The sequence below is a fragment of the Bombus affinis genome, chromosome 3 (genome assembly GCF_024516045.1).
Source record: "Bombus affinis isolate iyBomAffi1 chromosome 3, iyBomAffi1.2, whole genome shotgun sequence".
NCBI classification, from domain to species: domain Eukaryota; kingdom Metazoa; phylum Arthropoda; class Insecta; order Hymenoptera; family Apidae; genus Bombus; species Bombus affinis.
This window is the reverse complement of record NC_066346.1, coordinates 10,897,396-10,916,683: the sequence shown is the minus strand read 5'-3', so window position 1 is coordinate 10,916,683 and position 19,288 is coordinate 10,897,396. Positions and strand designations below refer to the sequence as shown.

Sequence of the window (19,288 nt, the reverse complement as noted above, 5' to 3'; positions counted from 1 at the left end):
GACTGCACAGAGAATTGTTCCTAGCAAATTTTTTGATATATCGTCTCGCTTGACCCACATTTGTGGACTAAGAATCCGCAATTACATATGTCGTGTCTGTTTGCAATGAAAACAGCCATCAGAGCCAGAGACAGTTCTGGACAAACGAAATATTTCTAAAATAAATTTCTGTCTTTCAAAACATGTCCAAAGGAAGAGGTGCTAATTTGACATTAAATAAGAAATCTAGATGTTGGCTTTAACGCAAGTATTTTCGATAAACATCCAATTAGAAATTCTTCTTTGCAAATACCGACGATCCTAATCGTTCCTCTTGAAAGCTTGATATTTTAGAGTTATAAGAATCATGTACGCGATATGAAAACTATTAAAAGTTATTTGAGACCTATTTTAACAATTAGAAATTCGTGAATTTTATGGTTTGACGTAACGCAATTATCAAATTTGAATTTTCCGATAAATTCAGATATTTGTATTATATTTTTTAAGATTATGCAGAATGTCAGAAGCGTATTACTATCAATCGGGATGTGATTCTTCAGAGAAAAGGAATTAAAAACCATAAGTAGAATTTTATTAAATATTGACTTGTTTTTAAGAAAAGGGGCACGAAAATGCATCAAATATTCGTGCGATTAATGACTTGATAGATAATGTACATTATATAAAATATATAATGTGTTCATATTTTGTATAACAAAAGAATAATATCCGGAAACGATATGATATCGATATGAAAATATTTTTGCTTTCAAATCATCAATCGCGTATTCCGTATCGAAACGCACCGTATCCTTAGTTGGCCCCATTTTGAATATTTCATCCAGCTCATCCGGCAGAATTGACGACTCTATAAAATATGAATATCATTATTTCGGGGACGACTCGCGGTGAGGATGTCTCGTGAATAATTTCCGCGTGCTCGAACATTTCGACCTCTGTCGTATAAAAATTTCACGCTTTTCTCCTTCTCTCACATTGTTTTACATTTTCGAAATGGCCTCTCCGCTGTGAATATTTTTCGAGGCATCACATCGGAAAGCAAAGTAGACGATGCTTTCAGTGCTTAATTGTAAGCTGTACACTCGATGTCAGTTCCTTCCACCGAGCTTTCTGCACGTACTTCCGAAATATTCTACGCGCAAGCTCGGCCATTCTAGTTCCTTCAATCGTGGAATAAAATATTTCGACAATTGCGTAGTACATTGACGTTTCCCAATTTTGTCAATTTAATTTCAGTCTTTTTTTAAAAGCTTTATCTTATTACCGAAACCACAAATATGGGCAAGTTTGATTAAATAATGTATTTCTATTATCCTGTTAAGTGACAAAGTCCTAAATTTTCCCTTGTTCTCCTAATATTCAAAATTTACTTGAATTTACTTAATGTTCAAAACGTTTATCACTTATTTCGTGGATTATAAAATTGAAGGAAATTGTGTTGTCAGGTCGCTAATATTATTAGCAGCAACAAGGTTTCATGAATGTTCTTTGTGGTAAAAAAAGCCCTTTAAAGACTTTAGCTGAAGATTCTTTTTTTATTAATTTTATTAATCGAAGACAGCTAATGGCTCTCTGTTAAAACTTAACAATGTTAATAGGAAAGTAATTTTAGCGCAGAAATCAATTTTGTTTCAATATGCAACCCCTATACCGTTAATTCTATTTCACTTTGAGTGAAATTTTATTCGATCTATATTTTAGTCTAGAAAATTACGAATTAAGAATTTCATATAATTTGAAAAGCTTTAAATTTAACTTAGAGTTCCACGGCATTTATTGTAAGTTGGCTGCTACGAATAAAAAATAAGTAAGCGTAAAATTTTATGACCAGAAACATTCGAAGAATTTTTCTTACTCGTTTAAATTGAGATTTATCTTGTTCGTCGAAATAGAAAGATGCATGATAAATAATTCTTAGAAATAATGACGTTATCTAGCATAACGTACGATGAATATATAAAAGTGACGAAGACTGTGAGCACACGAAATCGATTACAAAATCACGCAGGTACCAGCCAGGGAAAGGCTATAACAAAGTATGCGAGCCACTTTCGAAAGAAGTTTGATATTTTCGAGCTAGACGTGAGAAAGCATGATGAAACATTGAACATGAAGTAATCTGTGTAACGCGTTTCCTTAACATACTGCATGCAGCTGTAAATCTAGGACACGTTTCACCAATTTTCTGTAAAAATTCTTCTAATTCTATATCCTGAAGTTTCTACAGATGGAAACTCTAAAATTAAGTGTTTGAGATAGGAAGTTGAAAACCAAATATTCGTCGTCCATGACGAAAGAATTGGATCAACGTTAAAGTGAATTTTGTTAAAGACCTCCACCTTCCCTATTTTGTCAACATCAAGAAATAAATCTTTTAATCTTTCGACCATTTAATGATTCTAACATGGAATACTTTTTGCTCAAATTCGTTCCAAACTATATATTCAAATTAGATTTAGTAACCAAGTTAAAAGCAATTAAATCGAAGATTTCTATTTATTTGTCATTTTTATAATTATGGGATATTAAGATTCAGATTTCAAGGACAATAGGGAACGATTCGCTTATTACTAGTATACGTAAGAAAACAGAAGGCAAATTACTTTAAAAGCAAACAAAAATGTACGTGCGTGGTGGTTCTCAACTTTCATGTTCATCAATGAACTTGTACTCCCAAAGTGATCTCTTACGTAACATCAAGTAATACATTACGCAACAAAGTAAGTTGCATAACGTGGAATAAGTGCATTATACTTTAATGAACAATGATTCTTTTTTCTTAGAAAGTCAAATATCGCCTTATACGATTTTATCGTCGCAAATTTCCTTGGGGTACGTGTAACGTAATATTTGAAATGTAATATCTATATTCGTAATTTCAAATTGGAATGTCCTAGAATTTTCATATGGAAGTACGTTTTACAAATGATTTTACACAGTGTCGACAAAAGCAGGTAGAATCTGCTATTCGCTCGTAATATATTCGTGAACGTGTTAAATTTGACTTTCGTCGATGTAACGCGATCGAAAATGAAAATGGATCGTCCTACCCGATACAATTAAGGAGAAAATTGGTTACACTGCCGGTGGCGTCCTTCGAGAGAATCGAGAACACCCGCTTGCATTTTAATAGTTGTTTGTTTCGATGAAAATGATGTTGACTTAATTCCTCTACGCTCGATATCTTACATTCTACGTTGTTTCTTGTATCGCGTATTAGAAAAATGGATCTATCTTATTAATGATCGATAAGAGCAAGATCTTTTCTCAGACTAGGAAAAATATTTGATTTTAGGTCCGCTTGGACCATAAAATATCGACTAACGATATTAATTGATTCTTATAAATTGCGAACTGTAACTTGCAGATTTTTCTTGCATAAATGGTTCTCATAAATTGTATATTAAGTTGTTAACGTTGTTAGTGTAATTTACAAGTGTCTGCAATAAAACGATAATTATACTGTAATTAATATTAAAGTAGAATTTCAATTACTTGACATAAATAATTTTATAGGAAAGAAATTATGCAACGATTACATCAGTAATATTACTAATAGTACGATCTACAAATTGTTCACAGTGAAAAATAATCATTATCTGTCTCAAATTAACTAATTGATTAACTCTGCTTCTGTACCATATACTTATATATAGTAATATATAATAATATAATCTACAATTCATAATTTGCTTATAATTCACGTACAATAGGACACAAATTAATGTTTCATATATAACACGATATCTCGTAAACTAAAGATTAAAATATGAAAATTCGACGATAAAAGACGACAGATTAAACCACGGTTTAAAAGCAACTAAGAAAGAAAGAAAAGAGATCGAGATCGCTTTCTTTACAAAGCGTTGTTGAAGAATGGTTATTGCTGATAACAACGAAACTTCGTGTTATTCTGTAACCGCCGTTGTTTGTTATCACGTCGAATTCGTAACTAGTCCAAGACTAACAGATGGTGTAGGGAATGTAGCCATGATTCGCGACTTTGAACTGAAAGTTAGGTGCGCGTGAGTCCGCAGTGCAGACTGCAGTGTCTTTACGTCTCTACTTTCCGAGCGTTCACCTTCTAACGAATAGCAAACAAAAAGCTGCGTTTTACCCTAGCTGGATAAAAAGGAGGATAGAATAACAGGGACGAAGCAACGAGCCAGGCTCGTTAAATAATTTAAACTGTTCGCTCGGTTATGTTGAAACTTGATCATCATTATCGAGGTTAATCGCTTCGTTTTTAGACATTGTCACATTAATCGCGTGCGCCTTGATACTAAATTTAAAGAATTTTAGAAAAATCCTACCAGTTTTCATTTGACTTTCTGTTACATCGAAAAGGCTTAAAGATATATTCATGTACATATACTTCATTTAGAATGCATCGAAACTATTGCATTTTTTCAATTTATTAAACCAATATGTACTTGTGAAAAATTGAATATCAATCATTTAAAACAAGTTTGTTTTAAATCGCTCAGTGTCGGATTTTATAATCCTCACAAAATAGGTCTATCAATACAACAGTTTCTTTGTTAAAAAAAGCACTGTGTTTTTAAATATAGGAAAATTTTCCAATGCAATTTCTATCGCAGTTTCGTTGCCAAAATATTATTTTCAAATGTACTTTAGAAAAGTTGAATACCAATCATTTAAAACAAGTTTGTTTTAAATCCTTTCACTGTTGGATTTTATAATCCTCAGAAAATACATTTATCGATACAACAGTTTCTTTGTTTTAAAAAACCCTGTTTTTAAATACGAAATTTTCCAATGCAATTTCTATCGCAGTTTCGTTATCAAAATGTTATTTCCAAATTAAGGAGTAATCCAAATGTTAGAAGGTATGATAGTCGTCGTTATTTAAAAGAAAGCTTCTATAGAAAGAAGGCTCCAGATAAATCGATAAATAGGTCCTGTAGTATTCTATGGCGACAACATAATGCGCAAGGAAACGCATTGGGTTGAAATTTTCAAATAGTAGGACTTTTTGGGACAAGTTAATGCGGCAAGAAAGCGCATCATGCATAAAGGATCAAAGCTTTGGTCACGTTGCGTCGTCGTGTCGTCGTGTCGTCGCGTCGACAAACTGCGATCCAGAGGACTGAAGCGAAATGGAGCGTGGATTGGTTGGGCCGTTTTGTAAATTTAGTGCGCGTGAAAGATGAAGAGAGCTATTGTAGATGCTACGATTTGGCTACGATTATGGCAACGATTGTAATGAATTATAGTCTGCTGCCTGGTGACAAGTATGATGAAATCTGGGTTTCTTCGTTAGAAATCATCGTTCTAAATCGAAACAAAGCCAGCGTTCCAAGATAAGTATCATAGGAATGTATGAATTTGGCAGAAGAGAGAAGACAATAGCGAATTCTGCGAAAGGACGCGTATTTCTTACACAGATAGAAAAATGTTCTTAGGTCTCTGAAAGAGACCATAACTCGTTCTCTACATTTTCCACGACTAAATGTCGTAATAGTGAAAAGTAAATTATAAAAAGAAAGAGATGTTGAATAATTAAATTTTTAAAAACAATCTCCTTCTACATTGATATATTCTACAATATTTTTAAAAACATCCTCCTTCTTTCCATTCTTCTATATTGTTCATAGAATAGAGTATGCTAATCGTTATAATTCGACAACGAATATTGGAAAAAAAAATTCGCAGTTCTCTTATTAAGAGTAAAACGCTATTCGACGATTTAGACACTTCTTTTCACATTTTCATACATTCCTCGGTATATTAGTAACGTGATACACATGCTACCCTAGAAAATACATAAAATTGTACTCCTCAAAACGCCACATAACGAGAATTCCTTCTTCCACGAGCTTTATGAAAGTCGTAAGAAGCATCACGCGAGTAAAGCGCAATAAGCGTGAAGACGAATAAACCATGTAACAAGGAGTAATCGAAGTCGTATCCGGACAAAGTACTTTTAATTGCAGCGCAGCGACGTAGTTGACGCTCGTTTTCCATGCGACAAACAGAGCCTATAACCCGCTCTTGGTCGGCTGTATAAGAACTCGAGCGGCTGTATTTTAAAACGGAGCAGCCTTAGGGCGTGTTCTAATTACGCCGTATCTCTGTATAAAAAGAGTGGCTGCAACACATGTAATTTACGGGGAAGAGGTACCCCGTGATAATTAAGTGCCACGGCATCTATGTCGGCAGGTTGCTTACCCCAAAAATAAGTCACCTGTAATCGAAGGCTGGAAACCAAATTCCGTGGAAACGTAAAGAGTTATTCTGTCCTGCGTCAGGCGTAAATGAGTCGAAATATTCGAGCATTTCGACGAAGGATGCTGCGAGCAACGTTTGATCCTCAAGGGGGAAGTGTGTATTTGTCAATACAGTGGCATAAAAAGACAGAGACTGGCTCGCGTTCTGTTTAATTTGCATACTTATAACGCGAATTTAGTTCAAATTAAGTTTAACGAAAATTAAGCTAATTTAATTTGTGTAAACTTTACGCGAATAATATTCGACTTTCTAAAAACAGTTTTTCAAGCGTCTGTTTGCATACCTAATAAAAAGTAGCATTGCTCTTTTAAAGGATTGTTCACAGAATCGATATTCGTATTATATTTTAAAAAACAAAATTAAGTCAACTCTTTTTTCTCTTAGATAGTGGGATTGCTCTTTTAAACTCTCTCAATCAACATCTGTTTTCTATTGGAAAAACGTCCAACTTTTTGAACCTTTTACCTTCGTTTTGTAATTTAACCTACATTCGTCTATCTTCTTAAGGAATACAATTAGTTTCCGGCGATTGTTTTTACCTCGTTACCTTCTCACGCAGAAACACGATTATATTTACTTCGTAAAAACTGATACAGAGTACATTATTTTACATCGGAACAATGGATAGTTAATCTTTTCGAAAAGTATTCTGAAAACAGATGTTTTAAATCTGTAGAAAAGCTGTCAAGTAAATCGAGGAAGCTCCGGAGTATGAACTGCGCGATGAAAATGTAGAACGCATCTGGCTAGACCAACTTCCACGTTGTTTCACGATCAACAAAACTCGTAAAAATCGCACGCGTTGCCACATACCTTGACTTTTATGGGGAAATCAATTTTACAGTCGAGTCGCAGCGCCGAATTTGCGAACCGGTTACATAATTTTAAACGAGCATTTTGTTTACTACTTAACTTGCTACTTAATTAAAACTCAAAAACAAGGTGGTATAAACTGGAGACAAAGATCTTTTACCACGTCCAGTTTATAAGTAGAAAAAGGAGATAGGAAATATAAAAGTAAACATAGAGTAAATAAAATAAAATCTAAATGGGAAGAGGCTTTATTGCACAAAGAACATAAAGACAAAAGAATTGCATTCATCCGCAGAATAAAGAACAAGAAAGCGGACTAGATAAAAACATGAAACACCTAACTACAAAAAAGCTTCTTTTTACAATATACAACACAGTACTTTATCTACATATGATAGAAAAAGAGTAGCAGGAAAATAATCAAGAATCTAGGCATATCGTCATTTTCCTTGACAGGTAACAAAAAGGATTCAAAAGAACGCGAGCATATCGATCTTTTTTATCTATGGTACAGTGAATATCACAGAAAAAACAAATAAAAAAAAGGAAAAAACAGGCAGACCTCATATTCACCGATACCAGAAATACGCTGTTATTCCAAGATCAATAGAACGTCGGCGTAACAAGCTCTTAGAACGCATGTAAACCGAAGTCTCGTATAAATCAACGACTTACTCAGTTCGTTGCGTAAATTTACCCAAAATCGAAGTGAAACGTGAGAGAAAAAACAAGGATCGAATAAACTTGGATTAATTAAAAGTTTATTATCGCCGAAAATAGTTACACCGAATTTAGTTAGTTTCTATGGCAGAGTAATTCTTAAGTACGTTTCGGAGCAGGAAATTCGACAAGTTTCGTAATGTTTCGTCTATCTTAGATCACACAGATTCGCGTTTTAAACTCATTCGTGTTTTACATACAAATTAAAAAATTACTGTTCCTTATAAAGATCGCTCTTACATAAGCAAAACTGAAAATTTTTCAAGTGGAAATATTAAAAGTATGTAAAGTGACAGAAAGAGAAAATGGATAAATCGAGACAACGAAATTATCGTCAACGAAGGGTAGAAAAAAATAATGATGTTACAAGCATCACACATTAGTTTTTTAAATCTATCTTGGAATTTATAAAGTTTTATACCATTTTCTTGCGGTGTCTATTATAATCTTATGGAAGTCAAACATTTGTTTTAAAACAAGTTAAACAGTAACTATTTATCCGTAGATAGGATTTTATCACAAATTATAATTTATAGATCTCTCTTACTATTTTATAATAATTGTTCCTTAAATAGAACAATCATATAACTCGCAGTTTCTAAAATTTACTTATAAAATTCCATATATTTTCCAAAGTTGTTACTATAGTGTAAGGATATTTTTTTACACTATCGACATATACAATTTTACTATCAATGTTAACCCAATTAATGCAAGACAATCTAGATAGCAGAATGAAGAAATATACAACAAGTAAAGTTGATCGATTTGCCTTTTGGAAGACCCAATTACCACAGACATTAAAACCCAGTCAAGCCAAACCAAACGAAATCAAACCAAGTCAAACAGTGTTTCAATTACTTAAACTCGTAGTCTGCCGAGAAAGGATGAGCAACGAGGAGGCGAGAGGAGCAAAGGTTAATCAACAAAAGAAGCCTTCTTCCAAGCAACCTCTAAGCGACTCATTAATTAAAGAGGGGAAAAAACGCGCGAGTACAGGCATCACACAGAGACAGACACCTACATGTCAACGTTAGAGGTATTGTAGTTTTATCATCATTTTCTTGCATGATCTCGTTCCCTCCGACAGGAGATATCGACGACGAGTGGCTGGCCTGTGCAATTACGTTGACACAAAGGTGCGATGATGAGTCATCTAATTGTCCATTGAACGCACTCTCTACGACAAACGGCAGTCTTATCCAACTACGCCACAGAAATTCAAGGGTGCCAACGTCGTGATAGTTAGCGACATAATATCATTTAGTATTGATTAGTCGACGGGGGGGAGGCCAGAATTCTTACCAAGGTAATCCCTGCACGCACGAATGTCACGAAACTGCCTTGTAATCGCGTACAACAATTTGTGCATGTTTGAAGATGTTTGTATAAGTTTGTGCGTGTGTATTCCTATTTGCATAAGTTTGTGTATACGGGGTGTGTCAGAATTTAACAGCCTGGTTTTGTCAACACATGAAGATCACAGGATTAAAACGTATTAATGGACTTTAATATCGCTTTATGACTAAAGAATAGCGTTTTAATATATAGAGTGGCTACTAATATTTTCAAACTTACGGAGCAGATGGTACAATACACGTTGAGGTTGCTATCAAAGTTGGTAGACTATCAAATGATTAACATCTTTAGTTAATAATTACGTTAATTGCATAACTCATAAGTTTGTGATTGTAACTTTTTTAATAAAGCTTTAAATCACCTATGTTTACATATCGCTTTTAACTTGATTATACTCATAGAATATATTAACAAAGTTTGACTAATACTAGGTCACCATGTATATATTCGTTTGCGAATGTTTGAACGTGTTTGTGCTAGACAGTGCACGATATCGTGGCGTCGCGTCGTACTCTGTACGAGCTTAGCACGGAACATTTGCCACTGCCTAAATGTCCCGCGCGATTATAATCGAAAATCTATTTAATTGGCTTGCGCAGCGTACTGTAGCGGCCGAATATATTTAGCGAGGGCGAGGCTTACGTTAAATGCCTCCATGTTTAATTACGTGGCACATATTACCGCTCCGTTTCGTTTAATTATTCGATTGCACTCTTGTCAACGTGAATCGTACGAGAAAGGATGGATTAAAGGCTAGAGAATCGTATCATTTGAGGTCTGTTAATGGAAACTGGTAATCCTGCGTGTGATTGTTTGGTATTTGCTTTCGTCATAAATTTTCCTGTTAGGAAGTGTTATCCGGGATGCTGAGAGTTTTAAAAAAATATTTCTCTCTTCTTCCTTTTGGGAAAGAATATTAATTAGAGGGGATGAAATAAAAGGATAACGTAACTTTTAATAATTTTACTTTAACATTCAAACTTTAAGCGAAGAACTTTTATTCCATGTTCTTGACCTATTTTTACAACGAGATTCTGTCTGGGAACATGAAATTTTACCGCGCTTTTTAATATGCCATTGCTTTATAAAACACATTGCAGGATTCCTTTATTTCACAGAAACAGAATTAATTAAAAAGTAACGTTAAAAGAATCAACGAAGGGAAAGAGATAATAAAAAAACGAGTAGTGTTGGGAACGAATGTACGTCGACGATATCTCGGTCTCCATATTCATAGTTTCATGAACCAGCTTCATTAACCCGGAAATACAGAACGATATCATCAATCCCAAAGCATCCACATCAAATGAATATATTTTTTCTCAAAATTATCCTAATCATCGTACGAACGAATATTTTATTTTATTTTTCATTCCTCTTATCATTCCCAGAGGGAGCGAGATATTTCATTACGTGTATTCGATTACGTGTATGTAGGACATCGATCCGCGTGTTTAGAGTTGATGAGACATTTTTCCGGCTGATAAAATTCCAGTTTTTAAATAGTTTGCGTAGCACGCACTTTGGAATGCTTCATAAAGGCTGATATCGAATATTTATTCACAACTTGATGCTCGTGCGTCGATACCTCAGCCAAACCAACCAGTGCGAACTTGCTTAGGGTTTGTTTAGCGTTAGCTTGGCACGAAGCCACTCTTGAAACCAAGAATATGATACCGAATGATACGGCAGAGAGAGCATTCCCCGTGTGACCTTAGTCGCGAAATCACCTGCACGATAATCGAGTTCTATCTTGAGGTCGTGCTTCGAGCGAACATTCAAACCAATCGAATATCCTCGAACTGCACGTTAGAAAGATGAAAGATAAAGGCTGAGAGGATAAGGAAGGATACCATGAGTCATATGTACGTGTATTAATATCGGAGTGTTTGGAGAACTAAGCGGTAATTGGGTAATATTACGTATTACTACTTTTGATAACATTTTTTTATTTCTCGAGTAGCTTCGTAATTACCTTCTGTACAATTTTTAATATTTTCTGCAAGCTTTTAAAATATTAGATTTCTTGTTACAAAAGAAGAAATTTTGTAAACGTCAGAATAAACGACAGATATACGAAGCGGTAATGAAAGAAAGTTTATGAAACTGGAGATATAAAAAGACGCGATGGCTTTACAAAATAGGTCTACGTGTATCTTTTAAAAAGAGCAAATAAATGTAATATACATAAACGACAGAATAGGCGTTACCAATATGACGAAAAATTTTTAGTATAAAAGTTACTTAAATTCATAGCGTATCGATTTTATACATCCGCTATTGTATACCTGATGAACGGAAGGGAAGAGTTTGAATATTCTATCTAAATTCAGACGCTTTTTGTCTATTCGTACATAAAGTCTAAGGTTGGTTTAAAATACGATATCCTTTCTTCCTCCTCGAAATCAAATTTCAAAGCTCTCTTCGAAGGGTAGAAATACCAAATGGAAATTCATTGTTACTCAGCACTTTTCATTTGCTGTTGTATCTGTGCGATATCTCGATACTCGCGATATTCATGATGATACTCAGAATCGGCCTTGGCAATTTTCCGGAATGAAAGCGACACGAGACACCTTCAGTAAATTACGTCGAAATTAGACGAATTTAATTAAGTATCTCGTTCGTTGCGGTTTGATAACGTCGGACAACACGAGTAAAACTGAACGTTTTACTGCAACGACCGACTGCGAGCTTATTCTTGTGCAATTTGCAAATGTGCCCACGGCCACACTGCACAAAACCATGTGGTACGGTAATAGTGGCCGCTGGCACGATAGATTCGGATGTACGAAACTATATTTCGATTGGAAATATATATTGGAAATATATATATGGAAATATATTTTGAAAAACAGCGTTATCGCGTAAATCGAGATCTCCTGATCTGTCGACCTTTTACCATTCGCGAAAATAATAAAAAAGAAAAAAAAGGATAAAGAAGAAGTAGCAAAAAAAGAACAAAGAAAGGGAATTTATATCTTGCTCCGTTGCGCATTGCAGAATAATGATCAGGAAAGCCTGTTTCCCTGCGTGAAATGCTTTTCTTCGAAATCGATACGGAGGAAAGCGAACGAGGCGCGATTTATTCTATTTCCCCTCGTTTCCATCAAAAGTGCTTTTATTAAAATTTTCCATCAAACATGTTTTAAAGACATTTTACGAATGGTAATCTCGAATCTGTTCTCCAATGAACATACGCGTTGCACATAAATGATATTCAAACGTTTACGTTCTACATGAGTTATAGAAACCTTTTACGAATATATCATGCGTGTTATACGAAACACGTGGAAATTTCATTGGCATTGTTACGAGATTCAACCATCGTGATTATAATGATAAAATTTGAAACAGCTCTGAAAATGGATATACGAGGTACAAGATATTAAGTGCAAATGCATATTTCGCAGAAATCATAAAATTATTTGGACGGTCAGTTATATTTTAATAAGACTTCGCATTCGGTCAGACCATTTTTAATACTTGATATATATTCAAAATAGCTATTCATGGTGTATTTTTTGCCACATGTATATTTGCAGTAAATATATTTATTAACTTTTACATACGTTCTCAGATTTACAGTTTCAAATTTCACTGATATAATCGTAACAATTTAGTCTCATCACAGTGACAATGAAATTTCAAAATGTTTTACATTGCGGATATAATATACGCATAAAAATTTTGTATGGTAAATGTTCAAGTACTCTGAACCACTAGCCAATGAGTCACCGTATCTAGTTCAACGTCTTGGTTTTCCTTCATAGCGTATAAGATTCCTCGATCAATGAAAATCGTTCATTGACAGTAAGAAAGAAAGATAAAGTATAACGTTGTTTAAGCGTTCCATTGTCCTAGGATCGATATTAACCTTCTTAGTATCGCAATTGCTGCATCAAAAAGATCCAACGAACGCGACAAACGATAAGGATGGAGATTACGTTTCCTCGAGACTTCGACATTCTGTGAAAATATGATATCTTTCTCGTTACCCCTTCTCGTCGTGATCCTTTCTCACGATAACCTTATGCAAATCTTTGCTTCTTTACAAGTTCTCCTCTCCTCACTCTTCCTATTGGGATTAAGTTCTCTTCTCGTCACTCTTCCTATTGGGATTAAGTTTTCTTTTCGTCACTCTTCCTATTGGGATTATTAAAAATTCAGTCAAGTTGAAAAAAGTTTACAGTGATAAATTCCCGGGAGAAACGCGTAATTCTTGAAGTTGTTCTTCCGAGAGAAATAAATCTAACCGACTCGTTACTTCTGACATCTGTTTCAAACCATTATATATACGAAGTATTGTGTTTGGGCAAGTTGTTGAATAAATGATAACCGAGTGATAAATGTATTCGTTTTTGGGAAAGGAGGATCTTCTTTCACATATGAGCTAATAATTAATCCAACTATCATGGTAATTCTAAATATCACGGTTAAATCGTAACGAATGATGTCTTCTTTACAAACGTGTCGGAAGAGATACGATTCCACTTTACAACCCATATTTCATCCTTTTCAGTATCTAAGAATGTATAGATTCTAGGAAAGATCTCGTTCTGTTGCCAGCTATTAACAGATTGCGGATATCTACGTAAACTTACATTTTTATGAATACAACCAACAATAAGAAAACAGACTTATATTAAACTTTGAATATTTTCTATATTTTTCTCTATTATATCTTTTATTTCAATTTTCCGATCCACGAATGCATAAACATCCACAATCTACCAACTAGTAGTAATAGTAGTCCTTTAATAAGAACAGAATTTTTTCAGCAATAAAATTATTATCGGAACAATTATTATTGAAAGAAAGAATAAAATAGAAGATGAAAAATTAGGTAGTAGAAAACGATGGAAAAGAAGGAACGCTAGCTGGTTTTACATGCGAACAAGAAATACAAAGGATAGGTTACTAAGTCGGAGTGATAATGACGACCAGAAATGAGCACGATAAATTTCCGTCCAAAATGTGCCGGCAGTATCCTTCGGACTGGTTGCAGATTAAAAGATTAACGTGAGATCGACGAATCCCGAAGGAATGTAAGGAACGCGAATGATATTACCGGGTGCAATTCGCTTGGATTTAACGATTGGAAAGAGGCAGCTCGAGCTCGTTGGTCCAGGAAATAAGAACGCAAATGAGGGCACCAGGCAGATGGGGAAGAAATATACTGAACCTCTTGAACGGGTGATTGAACTTTCCGAGTCTGAGAACGCATCAGACTCGCGGAGCGTGGAATGCGAGAAATGTCAATTTGAAGCTCGCATTGAAAACAAGTAGGACAACAAAGTATTTCCAATGGATCAATTCTACTTGTGTGTGTTTGACTTTAACGTTCTGAGTCTGAGCACGCGTTAAGAACCTAAGAGAAGCAAGGCACGTCAAGTTGGAGCTTGAATTTAAGACAAATGAGAGAACGAAGCACGAAGTTTCGATCTTCGTGAGAATTTTGTACTTTCAATGGATAATTTGTATCTGTGTATGTTTCATTCAATCTGGATTATGTTTTCTGTGTCGGGGGATACGTTAAGAATCTAAGAAACATGACACGTCGATTTAAACCTCGAATTGAAAAGAAATAAAAAAACGGAGCACAAAATTACAATTTCTGTAAGAATTCTATCGTTTCGATGCGAAAGTCGTATTTTATATACTTCCAACAGAATGTAAGATATTGTAGAATATTATAAGATACTTGTCAATGTAATTCTGTAAGAACAGGAGCACAGAAGGGAGAGAAGATGTATCGTTGCTAAAAATCGTTGCCAAAAGTAATTATTTGTATGATTGTTTTTCACTACTTGACAATTTTACTACGAAAACCTACACTACGTAATTAACAAGGAATATTCCTATGTTTTCCATTAATTTGTCATTCATTATCTCCCTCGCCATCTTTTTTGAACGTCGCAGTACTTTAATAATTTTAAAGTGGAACCGAATCAATTGCTGTCTCAGCCATTTGTCGCACTTTTTTTTTCGTTGCAACACATTCATTACGGTTTTTTGCATTGTTATGAGTACAGTCATTTGGATTTCATATGGGTGTATTAGGGATTATCGTGTTGCTGGTGCAGTTTGGAAGCTCGTAAAATGTATATGGGTCAGTTGTAAATAAATAGTCGTGTTCGATCGTGCAAAAGGCTTATTGTATATCCGCTGTGCATACGTATTTCATTGATCCGGCAAAGAGACTTAAAATACAGAGAGATCTTGACATCGATCGACACGTAGTCTCCCGTCGATGCTGCAATAATATTTGCTCGTATATCGACCGGAAATAAAAACGTGAAAGGGATGAAAGTGGAGTGTAATCAGTGACATAGTCGAGATAATCAATGCCAAGTGTCTTTTATAGAAACATTCGATGAATATCTCTTTATTCTTATCAGAGAAGAAAAGGATGCAAATAATCCTTTGTCATTTTATTTTGTTTTATTATGCAGCAAGTAGAGCAAGAGAAGTTGTTAAATGGAAGAGTTGTTAAATATTTATTAGAATATAATATCGTGGTATTAAAATACAATGGTTGCAAAAATTATTGATATTTATTATACCATTGACATACTTAGTTAATTAGGCCCCTACATATATATATATATATATAGTATATTAAATTTTTTATTATTTAGTGGTATTTTCGTAGGACTACAAAAATTCGGTAGTGCGAGAATGAGATGTAAAACTTGACAAAATAAAGTTTCATTAGAAAATACGAATACATGTAAAAATACTTATTGTGTGTATAAGAATTTTATTATAGTAGACTTGAACCAATTTGTGTAATTACTTAATTCATTAAGATTATAAAGATTAGCGTGTATATTTGCGTGGTGTGTTTGCATACTACAGTTTAAAAGAATTAAATAATTAATTAAGATCGTGGAGTTTAGGGTGTATTTGGGAACATGCACACAATTTTCATGATTCTTCTTGAACAATCTAGTAAACATCAATTTTGTCAAAGATATTTTTAATTTAAAAGTTTTGTGCAATGAGAAAGCTATTTGTCATTGTGATCTTATAATTGAGAAAAGTTCCGAAAAACCTTCCAAGATCACTCGAATATTCATCAAGAGCATTCCTTACTGCGGTACTTCATCTTCTGCCTCCATCTCAAAAGCGCCAACTAAAATACGTACACTTAACAAAACCTGCCTCAGACTCAAAGTTTGACATATTCTCCGTGAATATTCCTCGCAACTTATCATCCTTTCAACTCTACCACAAAACAAAATTCGTGCATAATTTAACATCACCTAAACGTGAATTTTTATAAATAGATTGCGGATATCTACGTAAATTTGTAATTAATTTATTAGTTCTTATAAAATAGACGAAACACAAATAAGGAAAAGATACTTCGTATCTGCTCTATGCAAATAGAAAAACAATTTGAGATCTACGGATAAAAATCTAAAAACAGAGCATGGTCTACTACGTTACGTTTTCCATAAATTATCATATGTTTAACATCCTCGCAAATGAATAAATATTTACGGTCAACTCGCAAGAATTGAGAAAAGGAAACTCAAAGAAGCTCACTCTCGATCACGATCTAATATTTTACGTGACTTAATATATTTTTCTATTACGTGCTTTCTACATACACTCCTGCGCGTTATACTTTTCCGAAATCCATCAAAAATTCACGATCCACTCGGAAAACTCAAAAAAGAAAGGGAAACTATAAAATTGAGAGAAAGACTCACCCTCGATCGTGGTAAGTTCGGGTGGTTCGGACATGCCGAAGACCATTCGATCCTGCACGATCCAGCAGGAGACGAACAGGACGAGGATGAGGTTGACCGCATAGCCAGGCTTCCTCGAGGCAGTCACGCAGGACGTGGATGACGGCAGGGACGCCGTCGCGGCGACGGCGTCGGTGGCGTGCATCTTCACGACTGGCCCTGACACGCGGCCTCTTCTCGCTCACCCTTCTCTTCTCTGTCGTTGCTCACCCCTATGTATGTACGCATACGTGGTACGCACCGTGGAGCACCTGCACGCAGGTCAAGCCTGCCGTACCTACTTCCGGTATCACATATCCGCGCGATCGGCCCGTGTAATCGATAGCACGCGCATATCTCCGCACGTTCCACCTTTCCACGGGCAGCCAGAGAAAAGTAGGAAAGCAACTAGATTTAGAAAAATCGAAAATTGCCAGATGTTGAACGAGAATGAACTTAGGGCGGTATATAGACGGCTCTTTTATTCACCCTGGTCGTCAACGTCTTGTTGTACCGGCTCGTGGAGGGAGCGAAGAAGGAGAGGAAGGTTCGTGGACACGTTTTACCGCAACCACCACCACCACCACCACCAGAACTTCCCCTCACTGCTCGAACGACAGGTTCATGGGAACAGAATGGCACACTGCTTCTTTATTCAGTCTCAGACTTCTTCCTCCTTTTCTGCCTCTCTCATGTATACGTGATATATATTTTACTGTACGATCGATCCGTCGATTCGAAAACAGATACTTTCTTAATTGTATTGCTTGAGTAATGCCCCCGGTTTTCGCCAAGATTTTCATGAAAATGGAGAAAAATTCACGAGTCGTTGAATAAAACGAAATAAGGGATACACGATCGTCTTCGCCACGCGGCCAAGAGCGATATGGAGGCAGCAAACAACGACCGAATCGAGTCGGAGGGTGATCGCGACGCTAGGGCGCCGACGTCCTGCGCAATGCATGCGAGAACCAGCACGTTACTCGCACCCCCGCCTCGTCGCAGCCCCGACCGCAGCCGTGGAATCGTCGCAGGGGCGCAGAGCCCCTGAGTCATTCCTCGTGAAACAGTCAGAGAGACTCGAGGGTCGATGTGTTCCTCTGTGGCACAACGTAAATATGTATGATTCTAAGCGAAGTACACATCGTCGACGTGCTGCTTCACGAGCAAGCGTAACAGAGGGTGAAAGGGAGTTGCGTTTCGTTACATACGCTGCGGAAACGCGTCGTCATCTTAACGACCTGGCTACGGATTAACAGCGGACCGAGATACGCGAGCGTACACCGTAAATATGGATCGTGAACGGGTCAGGTTGTTTCACATCGATGATTGTAGAAAATTAGGACAGGGAAAATGGGAAATTCGGTTAGGCTATATAAAGCGGCGTTATAGAGAATTGGAAGGTAAAAGAACGAAGGTAAAGAATTTCGGAGGGTTAGTAGGATTCGTTGAAACATGGCTGTTATTGAGTGTTGCGAAGAGTATCAAATTTTGGATAGTTCGTGGAATTCGTCGAATAGGTTAACGCTTCGATGATGCAGTATGATAATTGGAAGTAAGAGATACAAGTATGACGAATGCCATTGCAAAATGTTTTACCATATGTTTATACAAATAAAACATTTTCTTCTTATTTCTTCGTAATACCCAACTTTGGTGACCTATCGAACTTTTTATTTTTATCGGATTCGTCACTTGAGAAGAAATAGGATAATCGCAAATCCTCGATTTGTTATAGAAATAAGATATCAGAGGATAGCAGGGATATTAAACATATAACTTAACCTTCTTTTTTATGGAGATATTTATCAAATATTTCATCGTGCGATCAATAGGATCAATAAATAGTTTTGTGCAATAATACCGCAAAAATCTAAGATCCATATTTTGGACCACCTGAAACAAAATACCAGTTCAGCTTTACGCTTCACGTTTAAAGTTTAACTACTGAAATACCGTGCGAAACAGATCCACACTCTATTGTCTGCGGATCTAAATTCTTCACATGTGCAGATCCCACGCATTCGTGTCATGTATTCTTCGTTGTTCGAATCTTCGGCAGTATTTTAGGGGATTATTCCAATACGCGTATTCGTCCAAAATCGATATTTTTACACTCGTTTATCCGATCTTCCATATCAAGATTCATTTGAACGTCTAGATTTTTCCTGACGTTCTATCTTTGCTATTCTCTTGTTTTCCCGACAACTATCAATTTGTATTATCATATCGAGCACCGTCCAATCTGAAAGAAAAAAATTCTAGAATAAAGCGATTAAAACTTGTCAGCTGTCGTTGTCGATGAACATTTCTATCGATATATTCACGAAGAGTTATGCCATAAAGCCCTTGGGTATATTACATCGAGCGACGTCGTCCCGATTTTTATGGCAATCAAACGC

At 35.7% G+C, this 19,288-nt stretch overlaps 2 protein-coding genes across 6 annotated transcripts in view; one reads left to right on the top strand and one right to left on the bottom strand.

Annotated features, from left to right (window-relative positions):
* LOC126914722 (uncharacterized) overlaps positions 1 to 17,806 on the bottom strand; it is a 47,056-nt gene extending 29,250 nt beyond the window's left edge. For 2 of the 5 annotated variants that reach the window (XM_050719088.1, XM_050719090.1), the window contains exons 1-2: positions 17,376 to 17,806; positions 16,869 to 17,294 (exon numbers count right to left, since the gene is read on the bottom strand). In XM_050719088.1, coding sequence (XP_050575045.1) covers positions 16,869 to 17,052 — 184 coding nt within the window. In that variant the 5' untranslated portion in view covers positions 17,053 to 17,294; positions 17,376 to 17,806. The remainder of the gene's footprint in view (positions 1 to 16,868; positions 17,295 to 17,375) is intronic. The other 3 variants (XM_050719089.1, XM_050719092.1, XM_050719091.1) reach the window with 2 other exon arrangements.
* The window catches only part of LOC126914704 (uncharacterized), a 49,917-nt gene that overhangs the window by 11,328 nt on the left and 19,301 nt on the right, over positions 1 to 19,288 (top strand). The window lies entirely within an intron of this gene.